The following is a 27,098-nucleotide window of genomic DNA, read 5'->3' on the forward strand; positions in this document are numbered from 1 at the left end:
GTTTAATGGGATCTGAGGCTCTGCCTTTACCAGTCATGCTGATGTACGTATGCATGTTTACTGTTGTATTTATTCCTTGGCTCTGGTCTCTGCTACACACTAAGATATGTCTGGATGTTGTAGTTAGGGAGTTGTGGCATGAGGCAGTACATCTAAATATCAACTGTGACCCATGCTTATCTGCCCCAAAATCAGTATGAATTATGTGGGCTATACTTTAAGTAGCTGTCTTCCTTGAAAGGCCCCCTAAATGGGGTGAATCAAGTCGGCTAAATAGCTGGTCCCTACTGCAGAGTTTCACAATGATGCCCACTAACGTGCTCTAAGCATCCGTAGGTGCAGAAGGATGGAAATCGATTTCTCTCTTGCCTTCAGCAGAAGGGGAAGCATATGGGCCACTGCACGTACACAGGAGGTGCAGAGAGCACAGTGGAGGGCTGAGGGCTACTATTTTCCCCACCACCTCGCTGTCATGATAAGAGCTGGCAGCAGCCTTGCTTATAGCTATAAAATTATTCATTTTGTAGAGCTTGGATGTGATTAATGTTCCAGTTAAGTCATGCAGACTTTCTGCTTCAACTATATTTACAGAGAGAAGATAATGTGCTTGTAAATCACTGCGTTCCCGAATTGTGCAAGCTAAACTTTTTTCAATTTTAATTTGCAGTGAATAAAGGAAAGGAAATTTTTCAGTTAAATGTAAGTGAATTTTCTTACGTTTGTAAATCAAAATCTTATATGTAGATTCTAGGATGAATAATGCTGTAGGGAACTACCTTTTGTAGAGTACAAGGCCTCCAGAGGCAGAAGTTAAATATTGATAATGCAGACATATTCCTGTTTCAAAAAGGTTTGGTGAAAAGAACAAGAGCAGTGGTGGGAGGATGCCTTTTGGCTGTGGTAGAGTTTAAGACGTACCCAGTTAAAAGCATGGATCCATTTCTCCTCTTTGAAAATAAGAGATACTGTTTTGGCATAATCACTCCCTTTCACCCTTCAAAATGCTGGAAAAAAAAAGTTATACTTAAGCAACTAAAGATTGATCTGTTTACCTATTGATTTGTGAAATCAGCATGATGGTGGACTGCATGCCACAGCTGACCCTCTGCATGTAAAAATTTCATGGAAAGCTCTGTAGAAATTCAGTGCAAATTCCACTTGCGCTCACATCCAAGGCCAAATACCCTTGGGAATGAGTGCGGTTTGCTTGTATGCACAATAGTTTCCAAATTGGTGCCAGCTGCACCGAGCTTATTAAATTGCAGTCTCCGGCTCTGGCTGCAGAGGCAGCTACCCTGGTTTAGGAAACCCTCCAGGCACCCTGCCAGGGTCATTTCCTGGAATATCTTATTGCAGCATGCTGGGCAGGAGGATCCATTTATCAGACACAATGAGACACCTGATTTGCCTTTGTATGAAAGAAAGCTGCAGAGGGGTTAAAGCTGCTGGGGAGAACAGCGTCCTTGAGGCCAAAAATTGAACTTGGGTGTGCCTGAGACTGAATGTGGCCCAGCCCCTACAGAATCAGAGACAACAGCTGACTTTAGGACAGCTCTGCCTGAAAGGGGTTGGTTCTGGCTAACAAATTGCAGCGTTTCGTGGCTCAGTAATCACCCCCAGAAGGCTCACAGCTGACTCCATTAAAGCTTGGGTCCCGTCAACGGAGAGGAGAGCACAGCGCCGACAGAAGGACTCCAGGATGTGCAGGTTTGTCCCTGGGAGTCCGGCTCCTCAGCCCTGGCCACGAAACCCAAACCCAGCCAGACGCCTGAGCTCCCCGCACAACATAAGACGCCGGGAAAAACAATCTGGCGAGCAGAAAGCCTCCTGGAGCCAGGCGGTAGGAAAAGCTAAGTGCTGGGGGAGAAGGGAAGGGAGCCAAAAGTCTCACCTCAAGCCAGCTGGAAAGTGTTTGTGCCACGGACTAGCAGGCTCCATCCTTTTGGGGTGGTAACGTTGAGACCAGGGGCCCAGGGAGCACTGCACCAGAGGCTGGGTCAGCCCTTGCTCTATTCAAAACCAGTAGCAGCAGCCACGGTTTACAAATGAAGCAACTAAAATGGCCTTTTCTTTCTTTCCTTTTTTTTTTTTTTTTTACCAGCTCAAAGCTGCCAGGCTGTGCTAGGTGGCTTGACACCATGTGCACAAGATCAGCCTGAAAACGGCTGCTCCGGCTCATTTCTTGCTTTCAGAGCAGCCTTGGGCTGGGGGAGATGCCAGGCCAGCAGCAGTCACAGGCACAGCAGAGCACACCAGGGCTGTGGGCGGGTTGGGGTTGGGTTGCTGGTGAAAAACAGAACAAAACCCACAGCAAGGCCTGAGGGGCTGCAGGCTGGGGTGTCCAGAAGGCATCTTGGGATTTAGTAATATAATATCCTTTTAAGTCCTCTGCTATGTGCCTGTGTTTTTTGATCTGGTCCAAAGTGTTTCTCTTGAGTGGGTGCACTGAGATCAAGCTCTGTACCTGCCAGAAAAAGACATGTTGGTGATATTTGGCAATTCTTTGTTGTCTGGCTTGAAGGCTTTCATGTTGCTTCAGATGGCTTGGCAGCACCTTCCTACAGCTTTATCTTTGTAACTTGTCAAAGGCGAGAGACTTAGAAGAACAGACTAGAGCTCTGTCTTTCAGGACATGATTGTCACCACCACCAAAACCTCACCAAAAAAAACCTCACCAAAGGTGGCAAGGCCACTTTCCCAGTGCTCAGGGGGAGCAGGCTCCATATGAAGATAGAATAAATGGACAGGAGGACTGTCTATAAAGGCAACTTTTAAGAAAAATTAGCTCCTCCCAAGCGATCACGAGTTGCTGTTGGAGCCATATCTACAGCTAACCCCCCGCCTCTTCAATTTGCAGAGAACCCTGGCTTTGGGAGCCCACCATTTCCCATGCTCTACACTTTTCGCTCTCAGGAGTGGGCTTTGTTCGTGCCCTCTGCTCCTCTGTAATCTGCCACTAGTGGTATTTTAAGTGTTAACCTCTATCAACCAGCTCATATGCCCAGTTAGCATTGCTACCAGTGGCTTGAAGTAAAATCCTCCCAAGGCCTGCAGTGGCTGTAAGAGACATCAGACACTGTCCATTTAGTTTCACTTGAGCTTCAAATCTTCACTTAGAATTCCTTATATTGGAAGAAGGTGCATCAACTCAAGCAGCAGATATTGCAAGTCCCATTCTTACCGAGCCCTTAGGGATATTAGTTACTAAGAAAATCTGCTAATGACTGAGATCAGGCTACTGGTCATGGATCTGCATGGCCGTGCCAGTGAAGCATCCTTTGCCTTTAACAGCTGTCTGTTCTTTTTTGGTTTGAACCTTCTGAGGATAATGCTCCATATTTATTACCTTGTATACTTTACCTTGTTTGGTATCTAGAGTCCATTCCTTAATAGAAAGTGAACATAGATTCTAAAGACATAGCAGCATTTGTTAATTCTCTCAGCTAAGGATGTTAATATTTTTCATTAATGTTGTTATCCGTTAATACTATTTAGTCTGTATAAAAATATACATTTCTTGAGTGAAGTCTGCAGTAACAAGACAAATCCCAAGTCACTGATAAACTGCAGTTCTTCTATTACATCTCTCACTGACAGTGTTCCAAGATGGATGAACACACGAGGATTTACGTACAGAATAAAAAAAATCTGCAGGACCATGAAGAGTAACATTAGTGTCCAGAAGAAATCAATTATTATTATTATTTAATATAAACAATTTTCCAGATCAGAATAAAATTAAAATAAAACCCAGCAGATCTGGCACATGGCTAGAATTAGAATGGGCTTTAACAGGTTCTGATACAGATCCATCTTATTAAAAAGTTAGTTGATTAGAAATTAAATATATGTCCAACCACCCACTGAAAAATTGCACAGCCACGACTGAAATAAATCCCCCAACATACTGCTGAAGAGAAGCTACTTAATAAACATGGAAAAATCAAGCTGAATGAGCTTAATAAACATTCAATGAGCTAATAAACATTCAAGCTGAATGAGGACAGATGACTTGCACAGAACTGTGACAGATCACTAGGAGCAGGTAGATAAATGGCAGTCACGTTTCCTCAGCTGTTCAAGCAAACAGTGCACTCATCTGGCTGGAACTTTCCGTGTGGTACCCTTCCACAGGAAGCAATACAAAAGCTGCAGGCACGCACCTGCTTCCTATGAAGCCTGTTCCATGATAAAGTGCTGGTTTGACTATTTTAAAAGTCTCCTCCCTACATACAAAATACAATAAAGAAATAATTATGAAATCACTGCTAGAAATAAATATTTGGGGTACTTTTAATGCCTCTTGAAGGTATGAGCTACTACTCGCACCTACACAGTTTTTGTTAAAGGAGAACTACCCTGAAAGGCAGTTGGAGTTTCTGGTGTGGGAATAAAAATGTTTTTGCACAGTTACATTGTTTAAAGGTAAGGAATGTGGTATTGAAATATACTTGCAGTGATAAGAAAGCTTAGCAGACAACCCTTGTAAAATGCAGACAACCAGACTCCTTAGAGCAGTTAGGTGAAAATCACAGTGTCAAGTCAGATAAGTGAAGAAACACTACCACTTCAAACAGTAAAAAAGTCAAAAGAAATTTGCAAATTAACAGGCTGGCAACTGAAGGCCATGTATTGTCTGCGAAGCCGAAGCATCGGATAGGTTGTGAACCTGGATTACCCAGTCCATGGGGAAACAGGGAAGGGTCCCGGCTGTCGAGAAATAAAGTCTGTAAACTGTACTATGTGACTAGGAGGCGCGCTCCTGCTTGTGGGACACCCGCCATTGCAATCGCGAATAAAAATGCTACTTCACTGAGATCCTCGCCTGAGCCTACATTGTTGGCTACAGAGTGTTTCTCACACTGGCAAAAGTCATTTTACATGAGAGAAGAAAGGGATTACAAGAGGATACAAACCAACCCAAGGAACTGGTGGTCGTGAACCTCCTAAAATGGCGCACACCCAGTATATCTATTTTAAGAACCACTTGGAAATATTTTTATGACTTTCATGTGTGGCTAGCAGCATTTCATAATTCCGCCAGACATAGAAATAACTCTCCCTGCACTACTTACCATTTGGGACACACTGAAATTTTTCTTCCCCTTCTCTTTGAAGATACCGTATCCGAGCTTTAATTTCCATTTTAAAGAGCTGCTCTACCAGCTTGGGAATTATGTCACATATTAAAAGCAGATGCTTGTAAGAAGCAAAGGCTTCCTCAATAAAACAATGACAGCAAAACAAAACTGGTCCCAATCAAGTAGATTATTTTGGGGGGAGTATAAATCCAACAAGCATTGTGAAGTACCTCAGGCTTTTGAGGGACTTTAGGAACTGAGCAAGAAGGAGGAGGCACGCTCTGCCTTTTCAGATGCTGGGTTTTCATAACGTAACATTAGGCACATATGGTTGGAGTTGGACAAATGAAGCCAATAAATAGCTCATGGAGATCTCTTGGGCCTTCCTCCCATCCCAGCACTCCTCTTCTTTTCCTCATGCCTGCTCCTGCAGCCTGGCTCCCTCCCTTCCTTTTGCTCTGCCACTTTGTTGGGCTGTTTAGCTCCAACAAGCTCATAACATCCATTTAAATACAGATTAAACCAGGTGCCTAGAACTAGCCCATCCTTCTACATTCAACTGACTTCTGGAAATTGAAATAAAAGGGAACTCAACTCAGCTTCACATCAATGGAAAAATGCACCAAAGCTTTTTTGGAACTACTACCAGGAGGAGGAACACATTAACTGCTCACGCAATACCAGCAGTTAATGCTCCACCCTTGCCGTGGGAATCTAGAAAAGCTCCAGTGGCAGAACTGGAAGCCACAGAATAAAAGCCCTGCCCTTTGGCTCACTAGAAATTGTTATAAAAATATACTAGAAGCCAGCTAACACTGTAAGGGAGAAAACATTGATAGTTCTGAATTGGTTTTAGGATAAATTCACGTTGAAAATTCAAGTCAGCCTTAATGAGAAAATAAGTTACATTCTGAGAATATTAGAAAGAAAAAAAAAACGTGGGAATTCTTCATTGATTGCTTAGGATGTCCCATTTGTTATCCACTAATGCAAGGATCACAGACAATTGAAAATAAGACATTTACTCAATTATAATAGCTGGGAGCACAATGAAATCAATTTGGAACGGACAGCTTTTAGTAGTTTGTCATGTGAAGTCTCTTAAAGAGGTCCAGAAACCATTCTGGAGCCCTTTCAGTTCACTTGATCTCCTCCTCTGCTTTTAGAAGCAAATATTACTTATTTCCCCAGGAGACTCCCACAGTCAACCGCAACTTGAGTTTAGCAGCTTGCCCCGAGACTACACTGTTCATCAATAAGCCCTCTTATTTCTCCCCAAGACAAACACACTCGCTCTCTTCTCTGTATTATCCCCTCAGAAAAAGCAGACGTACACTTCACTGTTTACAACGCATTTGATAGGACAACCACTTTATTACAAAGAACAAACAATGCTTTGAAATAAGACTGATCAACTTTAATTGTACAAAATGTCAGTTTCCTTGTAGAGGTCATTAAGTAACAGGCTGTAAGACTAAGTTCACGTCAAATTCGCTATCCTGCAATATCAGATAACAACAGTAATACTTATTATATCTTCAGAATTTATGGCATGATCATGTGCTCTACTCCAAACTACATTCAAAAGATATTGCTATAATTACTTTGAAAACACAAAGTGTAGGTTATTGTTCACTTTATTTCCACTTTCACAAGAACATTCTTAAGGTGAAGTTGTAGCAGCGTCTGCCTTAACCGGCACAACTGTCCTGCACCCACGGTCACATCACAACTTCCTTAGCAAGTTCAGTAAACCTAGACATTTCTACAACATGGATACTGTCGCCTGATAGATTTCAGCTTGTTACATGTCATTTAGTGATTTAAAGAGTGAGTGGATAACACAGATTCTCAAGGAGTTGATATCAACAGTCTTCCAAATGAATTTTAAATCAAAAAATCAATATTTGTCTGATATCTAGTTGATAGGCAAACAGGTGAGATTTAGACATGTTCTAAATACAGTTCTAAAACGGACCACAAAGTGTATTTTACAGCATGTACCACAATTTCATTTTAAAGTAAAACCGTAAGGAATTGAAGATTTGCATATGATCACTATTCAACATCACCCAACTTGGACAAAGAAGAGAAAATGACATCTTATGTCAAGTCAGCTGAAGAAAGCACACTTACAAGGAAATTATACTTTCATTGAAAACGCCACAGTTTTACCCTTTGGTAGTTGTGACATACCCACTGGAAAAGAAATTGTGCAAACCATGTGAAACCAAGTGCAAAAAAACTTCACCCAGACATACCCAACAGATTTTATTCTTAAATAACAACTCTACAATCACAGCTATCAACCAACAAAATCAAAGCCACAAGTGTTTTCTCTAAAGGCTTCTTTCACAGTACTAATAAGAAAAACCAAGTTATATTTTTCTAGTTAACAGCTCGTGTACAGTATTATTTTTAGTTATCAGACAGTATTGGTAGTGAGATCATACCTGATGAAATGGACCATTAAAACACAAGTATTTTAAAGCCAGTTAACTTCAGGAAAAATTCCTATACATTCATACTATAAACACTGTTTAAAGTGAATCTGGGATATCCGTCATTGTCGTAATCACAAGATTTTTCTCTGGAGTAAAACCGTGTGTGTTACTCCTGTGCCACAATTAACACTATTATAGCAATTTATGGTCCCCAGCACTTTTTATATGCTATTATAGCATGTGATGCGTTGCAATAATTAAGGCTGTATCAGCACTTCTGTTACAACCCTGACTTTCAGGGTAGCTAAAACTTGGCTATAAAATCTGCTCTGGGATACTTGAGCTGTTAAATCTCTAACATCTTAGTGATACTTCTCCCACCAAACCAGGCACATCAATTCATTTAGTTTATTTATTTACAAATGCTGTTAAGACAAATTTAACTGGCAGAGGCAAGTAATTCTACCTTGATGTATATTGTATTTTGGCATTCAGGGTAAAATTAAAGTGCAAAGTATAAACTTCATTGCACGGTAAAGTAATTTAGATTTTATTTTAAAATAAATCTTAGGTGCCTCAATCTATTCACCTAGTGACCTTGTCCAACTCAGCCATTTTCCTCTACACTTTGGTAAACATAGGTTTCTCTATAGATACATAAATAGCATTTAAAATGTTTACCTTTATTTCACTACTGTGAACAAATTTTTCATCTAGCATAGGAATGGATCAACCTATTCCTAGAAGTAATGCTTGTTGAATTTATCAGCTAGCTAGTTAATGTAAAATGATGCATAGTAAAAGGGAGATACTGAACTTGATTGGTAGAATATACTGGTAAAGCAAACAAGCACTTAAGAAGATTAACTGGAATAAATATGTCAAAAGTTGCCATACGATATGTGCAAAATTGCTTACCATGTATTCTAAACTTTGGTTAAAGTTTTCAGATTGAAGTTTTACAGAAACATTATGGAAGCAACACAAGTGATTACAAACACAGGAATGAGGTAAGTTATTATTAGTGCAAAAAGCAAGCATATGCTAAAAGCAAAGCATATGGATTTAAAAAAAAAAAAAAAAAGAGAATGAATCTCATGGAAGTTTTAATACAAGACCAGAAAGGTCTCTTGTAAACATTGGTATTTACAAGTTTAAGATTTGTACAACTACAAAAGGATAATTCTAAATATTAGTAGTGCATTTACAATGAATTTATGTTTGTTTTTTTTTGTAATAAGACAAATGACTAAGTATCTTTTTCCTTTTAAATTTTCAGGGGATATCTTTCAGGATTAAGATATTTGTTACAAATAGTAGAAAAATCATTTCTTTACAAAAAAAGTATATATTAAAATATTTATACATTTTAAGTTACTATATAATAACTGGAAATTTTTTGCCTTGTACTCAGACACCACAATGAAGAATGTGGTATAAGAAACTGAAATCAAACAATTTGCTCATTTACCAAATCTTTATGAGTTATTTATGCAAAATCTCTAGCAATCATGGGGACTCTACCTCAAATAGTACTGCATATGCCAATTTTTTTTATTTGAAACTCTGTGTGTGTATATATATATATATATATTTAATATTTTAACTACCACTACCAAAAAGCTACTGGATAGAGTATGGTCCTCCACCCCACCATCTTCAGTATAGCTTCCATATGGTACTCATACCTGAGCAAGGCTCTGTAACGCTGATGTCTCAAACGTAAAAAAGGTTATATATTTTTAAGATAAAAACAATGCAAAAATAAAATATTTGTAGCATTTACAAATAGTACAAGAGTTACATCAAACACTACATTCGAAACTTGAAATTTATTATCTTGATTCTACTTTGAGCTTGATGTTTTCATATCTGCAAAAAGAAGGAGACATTGTGAAACATTTCATAATTTCACAGGCGTACATGATCAAATGCTATCAAACAACCACTGTTTCATAGTTCTGGGATCCATAGTTCTGGAATCATGGTTAAAACAGCACTAGAGTACTAAACAGTAGGAAGACAACTTCTTCGTTGTTGCTACCCATCTCAGAAAACTACACTCAAAACAACCAGAAGTGTATTGAACAGTTCACTTTCAACTGCGCCCTGTGGATCCCAGCGCAGGGACTAGCAGGACAGTCAAGCCCATCCAACAGCCCGTTACTCCCCGGAGGGTGGGAATTTCAAGTTGATCCATTCCCGTCCCCAACTAATCACAAATTTGAGTGTAGGGATGAGATGACAAAACCTATTCCTAGTAGCTCTAATACAGACTTTAAAGAGTACATTAAATCACAAAAATGCACCTTATGTCACTTTATGAAAAATTATTCTGATAAGGAAGGGGTAAAGATTAGGGAAAAAAAGACTACATTCCTGCATATAACTGGATTACTTACTAATAAAATGGAAAACTTTTAAGCTGAAGCGAAGTACAGGGAAATCAGAAGCTTACTGGCATTTTATTATTTGAGGGACTAAGCGAGACTCAATAACCAACACTCAGTACCTGCTTGTCTTTGCTTGTGAACACATATCATCTCTTAACGTTAAGCTAAAAGTTAACATCCACGTTTTCCTAAAACTTCTACAACGAACAAAATGACACTACACTGCTAAGAAAAGTGAACTGCTGAGACACGTGCTGCTGAGAAAAGTGTTGGTTGTAGAGGCACAATCAGCTATTTTCTCTGCCACAGCCCACTTAAATGCTGTGTCTGACACTGACTTTACCTTGAAGCCATCGAACTTGTGTGGCCGGTCCGTATCCTCTCTCATTCTTTGCAGAAATCCTGAACACTATAGCAGGTCGTGAAGTGTAATCAACATGAGCATTTGAAAGCTGGGCAGCTGTCACTATACAAGATGTCTTAAGCCCACAGTATATTCTCATAAATACAAGCTGATTTGGATTTTCCTGTAATTGTGTGGAACGAATTGCTAAATAGGCAGAATATTCCAAAATATTTCCAGAAGGTGAAGCTGGAGGCTCCCAAGAAAGATGAATACAGTCTACGCTCTGAAGAAAAAGAGAAAATATGATACTATTCAGCTAACCATTAGACACTCAACTATATATAATACAAATAGTTATAAATACATAAAAACCTAAGGTGCATCTTAAACTTCTAACCTATTCTGTTACTCTTTATTCTAAAATTAACCTTTTGTTTCTTTCTCCTGGTACTAATGCAGAATGAACACAGATGCCAAAGGATATTTTAGAAAATAAGAATGCTTATTTTCTGATCCATTCTTTCAAAAAAGAAAGATACTACACTTCTAAATATAGGTTTACTTGTATGTGTGGATGTACCAAATTTTCACTAGTAAAAAAGACAGTATGTTGGGCAAAGTGAAACACTAAACAATAAAACACATCTACCATTAAAACAAGTCACAAACCCCAGAAAAAGAAAGACAAAAATCCCTAAGTATTTTTAAGGTGGAATTTGTTGGGCTACGGGTTTGTAAAAGCTATCTACTTGAAAGTTAGCAGTTTTAAGAGATGAAAATGCATGTTAGCTTATCAATTCATTACTCAGAATTGCCCTCTGATTTTACCAACATCACTGTTGTTTTATGCAAAAAGACTAAAACCTAATCATCCTTTGGAGATAAAGTGTCTTAAATTTTGTTTTAAACATAGTAAACCCCTATAAAATTAAGAATACAGGAAAAGAAAACAATGGGAAAATTATCAGACAATTAAGATGTATCTTGCAATGTGATCATTAAGTTTTAAAATATTTTTAGTGAGCTTCCTAAAGAATATTATGTTGAGCAGAAGTCACCAACTAAACATTTGGCACTATTCAACATTTCATTTTTCACTTAAAAAAAAAAAAAAAGCCAACTAGCCAAAAACAAGAGTTCCAGGATTAAGCTTGAACAGAATTGTATGCATCAGAACAAGAACTATTTACGTTTCTCACCTTGGTGATTTTGACTGTTGAAGGAGCTCCAGGAAAACCCGGAATGCAAGTCTTGAATTCACTGACTTTACTGAAAGGCCCAACACCACAGCCATTAATTGCAGCGACTCTGAACCTGTACACTGTGCCTGGAAAAAGATCCTGTTTCTTAAGTAATCTGTAGTCTGGTACATCTGCACTTTCCAGCTGAAAATAAAGCAGTGTTTTTGTTACTTTAAAAAGTATTCGAAACACAATTAGCCTAAAAAAAAAAAAAAAGACATGAAGTGGGTAGCAATAAACGGAGATTGTTAAGTTTAATTGAAACCCAAACCTGATCTAATGCTTTTGTATTTAAATCAGAAAGTTTCTGACTGAGGCACTAGCCTGCCTCAAAACAACTGGTCCAAGAACAACTCCCTCCCCGCAAACAACAAAAAACATGAAAACCCCAGACACTTAAATTGAACTGCATCTCTTGTTTAGCTTTACTTCGGAAAGTAAAAGCAAAGCAGCATTTCTAACTGTATACTTATTACTTAATTACTATAGTCCACTGTCCTCAAAAATATTTTTCTTTGAAAATTACTTATTCCTATACTTAAGAGTTGCAATTTATGAATAGGTAACCTAAGTATTTCTGAAGAAAAGCACAGTCAGTAAGTTAGTAACAAGTAAGTTTCTGAAACATCATGTGCTAGTGTATTTCCTCGCTTAACAAATACCTTGATACATCTTTGAAGCTTCCTATTGAACTATTTTCCTTGTGAATAATGTGTAACAAATCTTAAACAACATAAACACCGTAAAATATACTACATATACTTTTTAAAACTGGTATGTGGAATATTTATAATGAAGTGTTTTCAAAAAAAGCGTTCTGTTCTGTTGTGTTTTAAGAAAACCTGTTGGGGTAAGACAGCACATTGAATACCTTCATCTACTCTAACACAAATACCAACAGAACAGCTCTTGTCTAACCCATGGTTAAGACTGAAACCTGTCCTCCATGAAACACCCTCTTACTAAAAATATCTAAGTTCTAATGACGTTTAAAAACCACCACTATCAACAAGAAAGCCCAAGTGCCTGAAGCTTGTTCTACTCTTTGTGAAGGTTTGTTGTTTTTTTTTTAAAATACAATCAGTCCTACAAATACATTCGTGAAAGAAGACTGAGGGGTTTGGAGAGTGCTCAGGTTGCCTATTAATACATACATGTGCAGCAGAGGTTAAAATCCATCCACAAGATTTATTTTCTCTTACATGTACTATCTGCAAGTAAGATACCTAAGCTGCCTACTAACAGGTAAAGTGCTACAAGTAAGGCAGAGATCTGTTCCGGTAGAAGGAAAGCACAGCTGAGTAAATACTGTAGTATTTACTTAGTGTACGTAAGACATTTGCTGACAGACAGGTTACATACAAGGAAGCAAATGCTGATTTCTGAGTTTTGAAATCAACTCATGCATCTTTTTAAGAGAAGCATCCTCCTGGCTGTAGGTATTTCTGCCCAGCTAAGTGACATACAGTCATCAGTTTTGTTTCTAGTCCACTTGGACATCATTAACCTACACTTTCACTATCAAGACTACAAAGGCTTTGCAAATTACACGTGCATAGTGTGGTCACATACAGACTTAATATTTAACAACATTATCTTATAGAAAACTAATGCAAAAGCCACTACTGTTCCACATCTAGTCTTTTTAAACATTCTAGACTGTTACTAGTATCTTTAAAATGTATCCTTGAGACAGAGAGGAAACTTGAAATATTTTAGTCCTGTAGGGAAATAATATATTTAAAAGTTCTTTATTTTTAAGAGTTTTTACTGGTTTGAAAGTTCATTAAGTTGAATATTCCTTCCTAAGGCTACAAATAGAAATACGGAAAGAATTAGCAATGGCACAATAAGATGTTCCATATAATTAGACAAAAACAGGACAAAATGCATCTGGTTTAGGAAACAGTAAAAAAAAAAAAAGCCAAATATGTCAGGAACTTTGATCTCAAAACTCCTACAAGCACCAGTTTGTATCAGAAAGTTCCACACTTTGTTGTCAAACATATGAACATTGGATTCCAAAACACCTGCGTGCAAGGTATGTCAGAGAAAAATTAGCAGCTACCTTGTTAGAGTTGCTCAGTGTTTCCTCTGGCAGCAAGTAGAATTGGCTCACCACAGCACTGTTGTTCTTAAAAATTCCAACATCATACCACTGCCGGTCTCTTGTTTTCACCAGTGCCATCTGTCTTTGTGGAGTTTTCTAGTATTTGAAGAACATGTTATGTAGACCATCCATACACTTTAATGTAATATAAAAAAAACATTTCAAGACTCTAGTGTATGCAGGAGAATCCCCTTTCATACCAGTAAATTACTTCCTTATACTTTAAATGAATATGCATCTGCTATTGAAATACTGTTCAAAACCAACCAGTTCTAAGAATTTAGACTCAGTCCATCATTTAGAAAATAGGAAAGCTGTAGATGGGACGTCCTCTCTGATATTCTAGTTTAAACAGGAAGGGGAAGAAGTTTACAGCTGTAGAACTAGGCGTGTGTAGCAGCCAGTAGTTGTGAGTTAATTTTGCTCAGAGGCCAAGAAGAACACTGTAATGTGGTTGTACATCAGCAGCTCTACCTGGGATTCTGCTGTATCTCAGCCCCAAATATACTCCCTTGAAAGCAGCTACTAAATTCACTTGCATCTGAGATCAGGGCCTCCACTGTGGCATGGGGCAATGGTTGTGGAGGGCATGAGAACTATTCCTGACTGGCCCAGAAAGACAAGCTGTCTTTCTTGCTTGTTTCCAGGCACCAAGGAGAGCATTTGCAGTGCTGCCCAGCGCAGACAGATGATGCCCCTGCTAGTATGGAAGAGGGGCAGGAGTGGCAGCTGCTATGGGCAAAAGCACCCCAACCCTTTAGTAGCAGCTGCTTCTTCCCATCCTTAGCTCCACTCTTTTGATGGCACCTTGGTTTTGTGTATTAAGTTGTAAGCAGGTGAAATAGGAGGCATTTACTTTTTTTCAGGCAGTATTTACAGCTTGCATAGCCAGTCCCCATCTCCTCTAGGGAAAAACATCAAGATGTCAGTTCAGTTATGTTTCAAACCTACAAATCAGCAGCTAACACTATATCTGATCTAATACGTTTTAAATTCAGTTGTGCAGACAGAAAAATATTTTACATTTGCACATTATGCAGCAGAAAGACCACTCCACTGTGCCAGTCAATAAAAATGATCTAACAGCTGAAACACATACTTGGATCTCCTCCCAAATACACAACTGCTACTTAGATTCAAATCTAACCCGCACAATGAAATTAATTCACAACAGAGAATATTTACCCCTGTATTATTCACTTCAAGCCCTAAATATACCTTGCTTCTCTTTCAAAGAGATACAATTAAAGAAAAACAGAAGAGCCCTTACAACTAACCAACAGAGCAACAGAACTTAATTATACTTATGCAGACTTACAGAGGAGTGTGAATCATTTGTCTGTCCAGTATTGACCCTCATTGAAGGCATGATATAAGCAGTTTCAGCAGCTAGAAACAAAAAATTACACTTAAGTTTTTCTTACAAATTAAGCTTTATAACACAAAGTCCACAGAATATAAAAGCTGACCTCAATAGCCATTTACAAGTGTTTGCTGCAAAAGTATGTCTCAAAGTTCTTTTGCATGCAGTTTTATTTGTAACATGAACAACTAATTTTGGTTTGCTTTATATTCACAGAACAATTATAAGAGCCTGACACTGCAGACAACTACAGATAATACAGACAAGACTCAGAAAATCTTAAAATATGACAGAATTATGAAATCAGTATGAAATATTTGTGAACAAGTAATAAATATCAGATTGAGGCACATACTGATGACACAGTATGAATCGCCTAAGCATGAAATCTTAACACACTACTTCAGAAATAAATACAGTTTGAATTCTGAATAAGAGCAATTAATCTTTAAACTAACCTAACAAATGGGAAAAGAACATTCACTAAATTTAAAATTGAATCTTAAAGAAAAAAAAAGAAACCAAAGCACATGAAAAACTCAAGGGAATATTAGTATTCTATACTTGTGTTTGTTTTTAAAAAACAATACTATTCAGTAAAAATTACACTACTTGTATTCAGTAAGAAAACACTTTAGCTAACACTCAAAACAATAGCAAGCACAGCCTGTTGATTTTCATGAAAAACAGAATTGGAAAAGTGTTTATGTTTAGTTTTTGTATTGGTGCTTATTTTGGATACTTCAAGCACACTGTGAAGAGGTCACCACCTTTGGCTAGTGGTGAGCTAGCCACAGTCACATAAGCTGGCCATATTTGTTACAGGGGTCAATTGTTTAAAATCAAAACTATGTAAGGTTATTATCTGTAGACTTTTGCTGATGAAACAAGCAGACAATCACTGAATGAAAGCAAATATCCTACAGGCAACAAAACTGGCTGCCACTGCTGTTTAAAAAACAGGCTTCTGCATGAACAAAGATTTAAAGGATTTTTCACTTACAGGAAACAAAGTTGTTTGCAAGAATATAAAAGGAATATCCTGATTTTAAAAGATGTGTAAAACATAGCAGAGATCATTCATGCTGCCCAAGGTCCTCCACGGCCCAAAGCCCTATCTCAATCCCAGGTACTAGCCAAGATGGGAATCCCACCACACTACAGGAACTCTGATGGCCTTAGATATATATGGCTCAAAATACAGTATGTGAAACACATTTCAAACCTTCAGATTTTGAATTGAATGTTGTTAGTGAAGTTTCATCTTTAACAACTGCCCCATTTGTACTTGATGATTCAGTTTTAACAGCCTGCTGGGTTACCATAGTTTGTGTGCTGGAGACAGTACTGGATACAGAAGCATCAGGCATTACAGTTCTTTTGTCCAAGTCATGTAATTCACCTACATTTGCTGAAGTCTGAGGACCTTAGAAAAAGAAAATATTAACCAGAATTCAATACTGATGACACCTAACAAAACTCAACTTGATCTAACGGCTTTGGTTTCACATAAAAACAGACGTTAGCTCAGGCTTAGACTAAAATAGATCAGATTATATGCATTTCTAACACTTTATGTACCTAGCTTAATAAGAACTTGTCTGTATAGTCATAACCAAATACATGTTAACAGTTGTATTCAAATAGCAATTTCATTTGTGCTAGATGTATTCTGTATCTATTTAATCCTTTCTTAACCAATTTTGGGGAAAAAAGTATTGACACAAATGAATATCACAGCTTTATAACAAGCAATTTCATATTAACATCAGTGGAAGTCTATTTCTTGCTCAGCGCTAAGATCCCGAACTTCCACACAATAATTAAAACACACTGCAAAGGAAATGAAAAATGTAACACCACAGAAATTACGTAAAAGTCAAATATAAAAACAGATCAGGTGCTTGGGCCTGGATTCACCCCACTGAACTTTCAATGAAGTGCCTACATCAGTGACTAGTCAGTTTCTTTTTCCTCTGTAGCCAGAGACAAACATGCTCCTCTCTACGTTGTCTACAATTTTAAATAGGCTAGTAACTTTTCATTATTAACAGGCAGAGAAGTACTACCAAAAGGAGCCTTGAGTTACTATAACCTTACCTAGTACAATAGATCTGGTACTGTCCATCTGGTCTTTGATGTTAAGAAGGGCTATTTATGTTTAAACAGACACGTTTGCCATCATAATATTGAATATATTAAGAATTTTCTCTTGTGATACTTAAAACAACTTAGGATGTCCTTTTTCCATGTAACGTCTAAAATTATGTATAGTAGTAACTAGCACAAGGATTTTTTTAAATGCATCTAAAATAATTTTAAATTGCAAGACAGAAATAATCTTATTCTGCGTTTGAGATGACTTTTCAATTCTCACTTTTTAATTAATTTTTATTCTATAGATATCTTACTTGAAGTACAAACAGGCAAAAGAGAAGGGGCATTTGATTCTTTGAATCCTGTTGCATCTGCATGGTTTTTCATAGTCTCCTGTGTAATCTTGTTCTCAGGTGCTGCAACCTTTTCTTTTCCTTCTATTTTTAACAATGAGTTGGATGAAAGGGAAACTTGGACCTAAATATTAACAAATAAGTTGTTTTGGTTAACTGTGAAGTTCATAAATTTCAGTTGCAAACATGGCATGAAAATGCTTGCTCAAAAACAACAAAAATCCTCCTACCAATCCCCCAGCACTTTAAAATACAACAAGCAATCAACCTCACAATCCACATTATTCTAGCCATCATAAAACAAAGACTGAAACTAAGTTAACTTGGAAGTGTCCCTGTCCCACGCTACATTTTATCTGAGTGAGCTCACATTCTTATCACACAGAAGCTCATTAATGCATACATTTAGCCTATTGGGGTGGGGGGACAGGGGTTGGGATGGGCAGGGGGGCAAAAATCACAATTAAAGAGGCTTTCAACCTCTGCTTTCCTGGCACATATCTAAGATATTTCTTCTGTTAGTAAAATTCACGGTACTTCTACGTGTGTTTTCTGCAAGAACACATTATGAATTCCATACAGATCTAAGGGCTTACACAATTAAGAAAAGGTCTACATTATTAAAAATGGGTTCCTTTAGCCAGAGTTCTTCCTCTGTTTCTTTGTTCTTGGCAAAACAGTGGAACATGTACAACTACACAGCCAGAATACATAATAATTGGGTTTATACTGTAGTAGAAACCTACTGCTAAGCAGAGCAGCATGAAAACCTGAACTAAGAAGGAACATGCATTATCCTTTTTGCTCCCCACATGAATTTCACCAACATTTTGAGGGTGAAAAGTATTTCTCCTGTTATCAGGCTCCCAGTTAGTATTCTGGAAGCCAACACAGTTGCAGTTTGCTCTCTGTATTACCAGGAAGAGGACTTTAAAGACTGTGTCAATCATGAAAATAAGAAGGATGTAAAAAAGTGTATACAACCACTTCAGCGGGTGTCTTTGTTGTTGTTTGATTTGGGAATTTTCTAAGGTCTAAAAAGTAGGCAGGGACTTTAAAAACTGAGAAAGTGTTCTGGCAGTTCTCTTGCTTCCCACACTACTTTGCCACTTAAGCATTTTTCAATTTACACTTACGTTATTAGGAATGACATTATTTGCTTGGCTGGGATGATCCACCTTCATTTCTGGACAAGGGACACTAGTCAATGATTGTGGAGTTTGATGTAGAGAAGAGCCACCTTTCAGGTAAACAAAAGCAAATTGCAATCAGTTACATACAACTTAGTATTAATGGGTGGAATCTATTCCAGTAAGCACGAGGGAGACATGAGGTTGCCTGAAGAATGACTTGGTTGAAATGAAACTGCATGGCCAAACAGTCAGTTAAAATCCCTTCCTCGCTGTCTCCTTTCTCAATTCATGCCCAGTACTACACAAATATCTCCAGCATTCAGATAGCCAGAGCTGACAAGAGACAGGTTAAGCTGAATTTTCCATAATTACGATGTACACGTTTTGGAAATATCCACAGAAAGAGGGTATATCTCTCTGAGTCATCTTATCTAAAACAAACAAACAAACAACTCAATTATTTACTCAAATCTCTACCTTTGCACAAGCATTAGTGTAATGTGATCTGACTACTACCTTGTGAACTCAGCATGGATGTCTCAGGAGCCCCAGTACCAGGTATTCCAGCCGCTGATGGCACTGGTGAATCAGCATGTAATTGAAGAAGATATCCTTCAACAGTAGGTACTTCATCCCATTTCACTTGAAAAGAGTTGGTTGTAGCTCGAATCAGCTGTACCTGTGATGGTGCTGGAGGTTTCTCTACAAGAAACCAACAGAATACAGGTGCCGTATTTGAAACTGCCCCTTTTAAAACCTGAAGAAATATCTACATAAAGCAAGCAAAATCAATAGCTCCCTTTTCACTTACGTATAATATGTACCAAATTCAACAAGAAACATTGTCAAGTGTGCCAGGTCGAGCACAGAATTATAAATTTGCATTCTAAAGTGTTTAAAAACACTGATTTTTTGATGCCTTTCTTAGTGTTTTAATGGCTCTTCTGCTGCTGGTATGTCTTTGTGTTGTATATACATCATCACAGGCATTACAGAACAGGAGATCCTCTTCCTTTCCTAAAAGGCTATGTGCAGCTCTTTGGCTCCTAAAGCTTTACATACTCCTGGAAGGAATTCACGGGAGACTGAACTTCCTTTTTGTCTGCTCTCTCTAGCTAAAGTGAACTTTTCCTCAAACTTCTGCACAGGCTGAAGCCCAGGCACGATTCAATGCCGACGACCTGCTCTCCTCACTTGTCCTGATGCCTGACTAGGTTGCACTCTCAAGCACATCCCTCCCCTGCCACTCCTTTACTTATTCTAACCTTATTCTGAGGGGAGGGAAAAAAAGGCAAAAAGGAAAAAAAAAAAAAAAAAAAGAAAAATTCTCCACTGCCCTAAATGTTTCACATTCTCCAATAACCATTCTTACACTTCTGCTTGAGCAGGCAGCAACTCCCTCCCGAAAGTGCTATTCTAGTTTCCTCATTCCTGATACCATCTCCGTGTCCTGCTAACAAACAAATATCCATCATGTCAGCTACTAATGAGTGATTAACACCCCCAAAATCCCCTAAGCCCCAGAACAATTTGGTCCTTTCTCTGATTCAACAGTATCTTTTTTCAGTCCAGGAGATGAGGAAGCAGCAGCAGCAGCAATGATCCCAAGAGAAGGAGGGGGTTGGTTAAAAAAAAAAAAAAAAAAAAAAAAAAAGGTAAGTAGCAACAGAAGAGATCACTCTAAGAGGAGAGGCCAGGAACTTTGAGTTTAGGTAAAACAGCCTTTAGCACCTTGTATCTACCAACTATGGCATGCAATAGAGAATTTAGCCACAAAGTTCTTTCAGGGGCTTTAAACATGCCTTTCTATTTTCTTCCGTTTGAATTACAGCTGTAGTCTTCAAACAATCAACAGTGAAGCGTGGCTTATTTGAATAAGCTTTAAAATTTAAAACACCTTTGTGCTTGCTACAGCTTCAGAGCTTCTGAGCACTGATGATGCCAACTTCCAATATATTAATAAAATATGGAACATAGTACAAGTCTCTCATTTATTTCTGACTCACCAGTATCAAGGTACCAAAGATCTTTGCAGCAAACTTGATTGTTCCAAGCTTTTCTGTAACCATCTCTACCACTCCAGATATACAGACGAGTGCCAACCGCTACCGCACAGTGTCCTGCTCTTGGCCCTGGTAACAAGTTACCTTTGTCTTCCTGGCAATCTGAGATCAGACCTATCCATTCTGTGGTATCTAGTAAATAAAACTCAAAAACTTTAGTTTCTAGATGGATTTCAAAGCATGCAATACAGATGTTAGTACACTTAACTGCTCAGAGAAAATGAAAATAAATCACATCTGTTTTTATAATGACTGCATTGGATTTTTCAATATTACAAATAGAAGGTCACTTTCCAATTCATTTGTAAGATATGTTCAGTTGATTCAGGATCAATTTTCTGACCTCTGGTGCCCATCTCAGATGAACAGAGGATCAGAAATTGAAGATTAAGGGACAGTTCTATCACAGTTTAGAAAAAAACTCATTTCAGGATCTTTCTTGTGTCCTACTATAAATGAAGAAGTGCTATCTATTTTACCTAGTATTAAAAGTTGTATGAACAAAGATTTGCATCAGCGAACATGCTGAATGATCAAAGAAAAAAGCATTTCTTAAGAAAGATGAAAAAAAAAGAAGGTATCTTCTGTATTCAACTATGTTTACAACTATCTTAAAAACTATCTCAGGGTCTTTAGAATATTTATTCTACTCTGTTAAGGAAGGATTAATTCAAAATGCCCACTCCAAGACAGACAGAAACACTAACCCAAATTAAGATAAGAAAATGAACCGGTACATTTCCATTCACCATCATGAGCAGAAATTTCACCTCCTGCTGACTGTGGAACCCATCCACCAAAAACATACATTCTGAAATATAGGAAAAGAGGGAAGAGGGAAGAAGAAAAGAAAAGTGAATTAACATTTCCAGACCTGCTGCATGTGCTCTCTCAAACTAGGACAAAACAGAAATTTCCAGCGCTTTACAGTTCTTCTTTACATCAGATTTTATTTGTGTCTCGCTGCGGACATCTACCTTCTGAAAATTTTGAGTAAGTTAACTGATTAAAAATAAATAAAATCTCAAACAACTCCCCAGAAACAGAAGTTAGTACTGTGTTCCTTTTACAAACCACCAACCTGCTAATACTCTCCAGAAGTCATGTGTTTACATGGAATTTCTACAGCCCTTTACTGTAGACCTCTCAATAAATCATTCTAAAGTTAGAAGACAAGTATCTAAGTCAGATATCAAAACCCAAAAACATAATGCAGGCTACAACCTAATAACATTCTATATACAAAAAATGCTAAGCTCTTGGCTCAGGAAACAGTTTCTCACTTCTTTCCCACCCCCTGCCTCTTTCTCCTCACCCTGGCTTGTAAACAGATAAAATGTACTGAAATCCATTTTGTCAGTGCTATCTGCCAGAACAAGTCACGCTGGCAAGAAGCAAAGAACTGAAGAACAGACTACAGAAAAACTGGTCCACAAAAATACAGAACAGCTTTGCCTAGAACTAAACTCTACTCTTTGGGTCAGTTTACTTGTGTACCCTATTTCCCTGTCGCAGATTCAGAGGCACCGAAGTTGGCTCCTGACAGAGCCAGCTCAGATCCAGCTGATGCTGCCCCTGAATGCACAAAGATGCATCAAGGAGCTTGGAAAACTACTTGTGGGTTGGGCAAATCATCCTGCTGCATGGAAACTCTGACAGTTTGAGAACTCTAAATTAAAACCAGTACTTTTTAATTTCCACTGAGGTAGGGTAATAGAAGTAGAAAAGTACTCTACGGGGCTGATGGTTTATACTGAGCAGTAGTGGATAAGCATCATCGTTCTCCTACTACGTGTACCTTTCTATAGTTGAGCTTTTAACAACAGACATACTTGTTTCCTATTACATTGGCCGTATGGAGACTGCGAGGAAGTGGAACTGTCCCTTTAGTTTCTGGTCTCGACCAGGTCATGGTTTCTAAAAGAAAAAGAAGAAAAATCTTTAATCAACTTATTACTGTGAATTTCTCAACCTGGATTTTAGGAGGGAATGTACCTCTAACATTCAACAAAACAAAATTTCATCTTTTTAAGGTGGCCACTTTAAAAAAGAAAGCGCAGTAACAGGCACTTAAAGCTTCTTTTAAAATTCATAAAAAATTAGTCAGAATTTTCTATCAGTTTTCCAAAAGGATATATTAAGCTCATTTTTTTATGATTATTCAACTCTGTTATCACAGTGACATTCTTTAATGCAGCCTAAGAAAACAAACAATCTCACAGCATAACCCAAATCTGTGGGGATGAGGATAATAAATGCAAACAATGCTGTATCCATCTCATTCCAAAAATTACAGAAGATTAACACCATAGTTTAAGTCCCAATAACATCTACACTACAGCATGCCATTAATCCTCACGTACTTTATTCCTCGTTGCCAGTGAAGCCCCTGAACTGACTTCTACTGGCAGATGAACTCACCTATGTCAAGTTCCCAGAGATCGTTAAGCCGACAGCCACACATCCCTCCGAAAATATACATCTTTGGACTTCCCAAATCTTTTCTGCAGTATACAATGGCGGTGTGAGATTCTCGGGGAGATGGCAAGATACCTTTTGTCACAGGAATACTCCAGCCAACAACTCCAGAACCATGCTGCAGCTCCAATTCATAGAAATCATTTAAATATCTAGGGTATGATTGACACAGTATGAAAAATATGTTTAAAAACATGACTTAAGTGAGTTTTAAATGCTGACTGCTTACAAGCATTACACCTTCCGCCTTGGAAGAGCAGAGAATTTTAAAATCCCAAAACATTCGATGGCATTGTGGACAGTATCAAAACTAAATGAATTTAAAACAAAAAAAATGAACTATTATAACTTTTTGCCTCTAAGGAAGGCACACCATACTTTCATCATACTTCATACACCACAGTTTGTGAAAGAAACATTCAAAACTGGTAAACAACATTCTTAGCAGAAATTACCACATATGGATAAAGCTGGAATAGAGCGTGAAGTTGTAAGAAATGCACTATGACATAGGACGTTAAAGAATTTCTGCAACTCTAAGGTAACAAAGGTGAAAAGGAGCTGGTTCTTTACTGGTGTGTTCAGGCTGGCCAAGAGACAATTAGCCATGTGTTGATGAATCTTTTGGAATGTTATTTTTAGATAACTTGAATCTTGGCATTCACGCTGAATACCTCATTTAATGAGCTTCAGATTGCCAGTTTGTAGCTCAGGGGATGTAAGCACTAAACTGCAGGTGAGCATGGTATAAAATTTCATCGTTATAGTTCTGTTTGCTGATAATAAAGGCAACTGCAACTGTTACTTTAAAAAAATTCCAGATTGTTTTCCAGGGCATTGTAGAAGAAACTTCCATTGTGAATTCCCTGATGACTCATGAGACTTTGCTTCTTTAAGTAAACCTCACAAGCACATGTTCTTAAAAACATCCCCCAAAATATTAAGGAAAAAAACAAACCCTATTTAGTTTTCCCTCCAAAGGTGTCACGGCTTTCAGTCTGTGTTCCATAAAATGGGATTAGCGGAAGAAATATTTAAGCTTTTTAGCATGCAATGCCATCCATCCCACAACCAACCCAAATGCGGGTAGTCAGCAAGCAAGACAGCCTCCCTAAAACGTTCCTCTTCAAAATTGCTGCATCTAATTATTTATTTTTAAAGACACTGGATTCAAACCAAAACAGCATACCTGGGAACATTATTATTTGAATCCTCACTCTCATTTGCCAGGCCACCAAATAAATAGCACTTGTTACCATATAAAGAAAAGCTGTGGCCAAGTCGAGGACAAGGTGGTGATCCAGTGGAAGGAGCTTGAGGTTTTACTTTTTTCCAGAGCCATCGGCTTGCCTTAAAGACAAGAAATACATGCTGAGAAACATCTTCATTTATATTTATTCATACTCAATGAATTCAGATAATATTAACACTCCTTGCATATTATGTGAATGATTTTTTAAAGAGTGCCGAGCTTTTCTTAGGGCATACATTAACAGGGATACATAAAAGCTAACCTTCATAAAACATTAAATATTTTATACTTTGATTAGGTGGAAGTCTTTTTTTCAAAGTTATTTATATTTGCTCCATCTTCAGAGTCTATTTAAAGAGTTTATTTTCCCTTGAGCAAAGCAAAGCTCATCTAACTGCACTCTGCAGTTGGTAATATAAAATGTTTTATTCCTAAATAAATAAACAAAGTAGTCCTCAGAACTGGAACGTTTTCATACATTGCCTACCTGTAATTCATATAAATCATTACTGTATCTTCCATATTCAACCATTCCTCCAAAAACTAATATTCTGGTACCATCACAAACAAATCCATGTGCTGCACAACCTGGAGGAATATCTCCCCTTACAGCAGGAAGGAACCATTGATTTGTAGCTACAATTAAAAAAAAAGAAAAAAGAAACACAGAAAAAAACACTGAGAAGGAAAGTGTATTTTTAAAAACCTCTACTTTCTAAAGAACTACCTTTTAACTGCCAGATGACTGTGAACGGGCTGTTTAACACTAAGTTTTTAAAATAAGAAATCAGTTTAATCCGATTTAAAACACTAAAACAAACGAACACACATACACACCTCTATCAAACCAATGTTATTCAACATATAAACGAGCACGAGGTCACGGTAAGTCAGTTACCAAAGGCTGTACAGCAATTTAATAATTTGCTGAAAAAAAGTGGCACTCGGAGAGTGTTAGTCCTAGAAACAGAATTATTATAGCAGCAGCAGCAGCATGGCAGTGTGCCTGGACTTAATAGCCCTATTGAAAAACTAATTACACTATTTTGGGATGTTAATATCTACAGAGTACTGCACCCTGCACCGATACATGGGAAAGGAGAAGCAAGAACAGCAATTGAGACTGTCTGGTACCATAACATATTGTCATTCAAAGTGTTTTGGAACTAAGCAGTTACAAGAGATAGCCTTCTCCTTTTCCTAAGCTTTCTTCATGAGTAAGAAGAGGAAATGTGTAAAATTAAAAGCTTCCAGAGAACACTGCTGTAGGGGATTAAGAGGTCCTCAGTGTGTCATCACGCTCAGAGCAGGAATAACGGGTGCCATCCCACACTCGGACACCCCAGGTCACAGCCCTGCATCTGAGCCCTGAGAAAAGAGGTCAGTTTGAGCCAAACACACGTCTGGGGGCTGGAATGGCTGAGTCACGGTCGGTCCCTTTTTGTCACTTCTGCAAAGGGGCAAACACCTTTGGAATCTGGGCAGGAAAATAAATAAAGTGACATTAAGACTCACTTAAAAGACATCTGCCACAACCGTTGCTCTAAGACAGCAACGTGACTGCTTTATCTAAAAGCTTTATTTAGGTTACTTGTCATAACAGTGAGGTTAAGAGATTGCAGCCTTCCGAAACATGACATCTTTAAGCTCCCACAGAATAATCCGCTTGGAAGAACTCTAACACTACGCATTTTCCTCGTAATGAACTACGTCCAGAACATTTCCACCCTCATTGATTTTTGTCTCAAAAAAAATAAAAAATAAAAATCCATTCAGCAAAAAATACCATCATCTTTTTGGAGTGTGTGGTTGTACTTCTGAATGATTTTTAGAAGTTGGCGAGTTAAAAGGATGGTTGACGTGCTCGTAACTTTCATGCTTGCAGTGTATTTCACACGAAGCCACAAGCAGTGACGAGAAGCGCAGCTCAGCCACCTCACTCTTCCATCTCAGGCCGAAAACTGAAATCTCACGGAAGTTTTCCAGCCTTCCATCGTGTACAGTTCGGGCACCTCATCCTTCACTCAGGACAGCAGCCGTTGGCAGCTTCCCGCTTGAAAAGGCTGCCGGTGCCAGCCACCGCGCTCATCTCTGCGAGCTGCCACCAGAGGGGGACCTGGGCTCGGTGGGGGAGCGCCCACCGGGGGAGCCCCCAGGCTCCAGGACTCAGCAAACAGGGAGGGGATGAGGAGCACAGGGCGATCCCGGCGGCAGCTGTGCTCTCCGGGGGGCGAGGAGGAGGAGGAGGAGGAGGAGGAGGAGGAAGGAGGAGGCCCCTAGGGACATGGCGGCAGCGCCGCCGCCCTCTCCCCGCCGCCCCCCGCTCCCTACCGCCCCGCCCCGCGCCGCGCACCCGTGTTGTAGACGTGCAGCTCGTCAGCGATGCCCTCGTTGCCGCCGCCGAAGATGATGACCAGCTCGCGGATGGCGACGGCGCGGTGCCCGTGGCGGGAGCGCGGCACCGGCCCCGTGAAGGAAGACACCCGCCTCCAGCTCAGCCCAGCGGCGGCCGCCGCCATCTTACCGCCGCTCCCACAATGCACCGCGCCGGCGGGCCGGGCCGCAGGGGAGGGGGTGATGGCGGCGGGGCCGGAGGGGGGGGAGAGGGGGGGACGTGATGGGGCGCCGGGTGGGCCTGGGTGCGGCCCCCGGTGTGTGCCACGGGTCCTCGGAGCCAGGCCCGGGAGGGGCTGCGGTGTGTGGTGTTCCCGTCCTCAGGAGCTCCCCTCAGGCTTAGCTGGGCG

General features: G+C 39.0%; 1 protein-coding gene across 2 annotated transcripts; it reads right to left on the reverse strand.

Annotated features, from left to right (window-relative positions):
• Positions 1-6,422: 6,422 nt before the first annotated feature.
• Positions 6,423-26,900, reverse strand: HCFC2 (host cell factor C2). Of its 2 annotated transcripts, none has more exons than XM_035564149.1 (16): positions 26,708-26,900; positions 24,842-24,990; positions 24,292-24,452; positions 23,046-23,254; positions 22,457-22,541; positions 21,332-21,435; positions 20,568-20,756; positions 19,078-19,263; positions 18,565-18,668; positions 17,390-17,552; positions 16,204-16,404; positions 14,934-15,004; positions 13,574-13,711; positions 11,464-11,649; positions 10,262-10,547; positions 6,423-9,397 (listed from the first exon to the last, which is right to left on the reverse strand). In XM_035564149.1, the coding sequence occupies exons 1-16, from the start codon at positions 26,871-26,873 to the stop codon at positions 9,372-9,374; spliced, it is 2,424 nt and encodes an 807-aa protein (XP_035420042.1). In that variant the 5' UTR covers positions 26,874-26,900; the 3' UTR covers positions 6,423-9,371. The 2 variants fall into 2 exon arrangements, with proteins under 2 accessions (XP_035420042.1, XP_035420050.1); XM_035564157.2 differs by lacking the exon at positions 26,708-26,900 and adding an exon at positions 26,141-26,599.
• Between the last annotated feature and the right edge of the window lie 198 nt (positions 26,901-27,098).

This window comes from Cygnus atratus, chromosome 1 (assembly GCF_013377495.2).
Source record: "Cygnus atratus isolate AKBS03 ecotype Queensland, Australia chromosome 1, CAtr_DNAZoo_HiC_assembly, whole genome shotgun sequence".
Lineage (NCBI taxonomy): Eukaryota > Metazoa > Chordata > Aves > Anseriformes > Anatidae > Cygnus > Cygnus atratus.

Bases quoted from the DNA above. Each gene is read 5' to 3' on its own strand.
- HCFC2 (XM_035564149.1), bottom strand. From the start codon at position 26,873: ATGGCGGCGGCCGCCGCTGGGCTGAGCTGGAGGCGGGTGTCTTCCTTC. The intron at 17,553-18,564 runs GTAAGTGTAAAT...GTTAATATTTAG, and splicing joins ATAATGTCATTCCTAATAAC to GTCCAAGTTTCCCTTTCATC. The intron at 13,712-14,933 runs GTAAGTCTGCAT...TTCAAATACTAG, and splicing joins CAAATGATTCACACTCCTCT to AAAACTCCACAAAGACAGAT.